Here is a 2,297-nt window from a genome sequence, read left to right on the forward strand (position 1 = left end):
GATTTGTTAACAATATATTTTGTTAGGAATATTTTGTGCACGACCAACCGGATTGGTATTTGGCGCCTAGCAGCAGTTCGTACCTGTCACAGCCTGAACATGATTACGGTCAGCTGTCATACCGTTTATCAGGAGACCCGCATTACGTTGCCCAGCCTTCGTACCATTTTAATACCGAGGAGCCGTATTCATGTAGTCAACGTTCGTACCCATTACCAGTAGGTGATGCGTATCGGTCACAACCAGAACCAGGCCATATTCTTGAAACCCCCCACAAGAATGTTGATGAAGATTACGGCAGACATAATTCTGACGACGATGGTGATAATTACATTCGCGAGGCTAGGGTGTCATATAAAACGGATATCGTACGAGCCAATTTGTTTTATTTAATAAAAATATTTTGTAATTAGTGGTTGGCTTGAACTTGTTTTATATTTGACGTTAATATTGTTTCAGTTATTTTCTTCCCGTGAGGAGCTGGAGGAGTCGAAGAAAAGAGGTCGGGAGCATGGGTGTGTTGTTGTTGTCCAGCGGTCTAGGCCAAGAGCCGTGGATCTTGGATGCAATCGCGACGGGGAACCAAAACTCACCGCCACAATCAGGCGTACAGGCAGTATAAAGAAGGGCTGTCCGTTTAAGCTAAAAGGAAGGCACAACCGTGTTGGTAATTTTGGAAGCTTGTGGTCGTAAACGAGACGCACAACCACGACCCGTTCGTCTTTAAGGAGGGTCACACGTATCTAAGGAGAATGACCGGCGAGATGGTTGCGAGGTTACACGCGGATTGCTTGAAGACATCAAAAATAGGTCCACTGTTACGCAGACAGTTTCCCGAAGCCTGCGTTATTGACAAGGACATACACAATCTTATAGAGAGCTGGAGAAGAGAAAATACATTTGGCGATACCCCAATGCAGGTTCACGTTTTTGAATTTGATTTGTTGCAATGGATGTTCAAAAAAATATATTAACGTCAAATAAAACCAGTTGCAGGTATTTGAAAGCTTCCTGATTAATAACGGGTTCGTTTATCACACAAGGGAGAACCCTGCCACAAACCGCGTAGAGGACGTATTCTTTTGTCATAACACGTCGCATAAAATGTGGCGTGCGTTCCCCCATTTGCTGCTGATTGACACCACGTACAACACAAACATGTACAAGTGGTCGCTTGTTCAGTATATTGGCGTGACGTCGAAGTCGTTCTGTATCGCGCACGCGGTTCTACTTAGGGAACGCCAGACGGATTTCACATGGGCCCTCGAGCACCTGAAACTGAAAGGTATGCTCGAGGATTCTATTGAGTCGCGCGTCATAGTCACCGACAGAGACTCGGCCCTGATGAATTCTTGTAAACAAGTATTCCCGAATGCTACCAGAAACCTATGCCGGTGGCACATATGTGAGAATATAAAGAAAAAGTGGAAGGGTATCTATGACAGCGAGACAAGAGAAGATTTCGCTCTATTATGGACGGTCTTGTGTGAGTCTCCCACGTTCGATGAATACGAATATAACTGCTTAAAGTTGCAAGAAATGTTATTCAAAATTGGGAAAGAAAGTAAGTCATTCTGATTATTAATATACAATAAGTGTTAATCTAGTACATTTCATAAGTTTATTTTTGTTTCGTTTTCAGAGGTATGGGACTATATCCATGATAGCTGGCTGTTACGAGACAAGGAAAAGTTTGTATCTTGCTGGATGGCCGATCGGTTAAACTTCGGCGAGAGTACAACAAACCGAGTCGAGAGTTAGCACGCGAACTTGAAAAGGCACCTTAACGGGGCCAACAACACCCTCCACACACTTGCGGCTTATACCCTTGAGCTTATAGAAGCCCAGATGATTGAAATCGGAGCAACATTTGAAAAATCCCGGATTACATTGAAGAGAGACCATAACCTTCAGGTTTTTTACAGGCTACATTATAAAATGTCGATTAAGGCTCTTACATTACTAGAAAATGAGTACAAAAAGCTTGACAAGATGATCGAGTCGGGACATACGTGCCGACACCAGTTGCGAACGTCTATGGGGTTGCCGTGTGCTTGTGTACTTTGGTACCTATTCCACTAAAATCGATAGACCCGTTCTGGAGGAAGCTTGACTTCTATCCAGTGGTCCCACAGGTAGAAGAAGAAGACTTCAAGGCAGAAATGGAAGAGCTTAAATAGACGGTTTTGATACGTAAAGATCGAAAACAGAAAAGAAGTCTTTTATCGAAGATTTGGTCCGTTCTTCTCGGCAACTCAAATAAAAAAGAGCCAGAGAAACGGGAGGACCCTCGCGGC

At 43.7% G+C, this 2,297-nt stretch overlaps 1 protein-coding gene across 1 annotated transcript; it reads left to right on the forward strand.

Annotated features, from left to right (window-relative positions):
• Window positions 1-752: 752 nt before the first annotated feature.
• LOC143599209 (protein FAR-RED IMPAIRED RESPONSE 1-like) lies at window positions 753-1,761 on the forward strand. Its single transcript, XM_077077213.1, has 3 exons — window positions 753-920; window positions 997-1,564; window positions 1,643-1,761. Exons 1-3 carry the CDS (start codon window positions 753-755, stop codon window positions 1,759-1,761), a joined length of 855 nt encoding a protein of 284 aa, XP_076933328.1.
• The last annotated feature ends 536 nt before the right edge of the window (window positions 1,762-2,297 follow it).

This window comes from Bidens hawaiensis, unplaced genomic scaffold (genome assembly GCF_021521415.1).
Source record: "Bidens hawaiensis isolate Kalapana, Puna unplaced genomic scaffold, B.hawaiensis_p1.1 tig00051613_1, whole genome shotgun sequence".
Lineage (NCBI taxonomy): Eukaryota > Viridiplantae > Streptophyta > Magnoliopsida > Asterales > Asteraceae > Bidens > Bidens hawaiensis.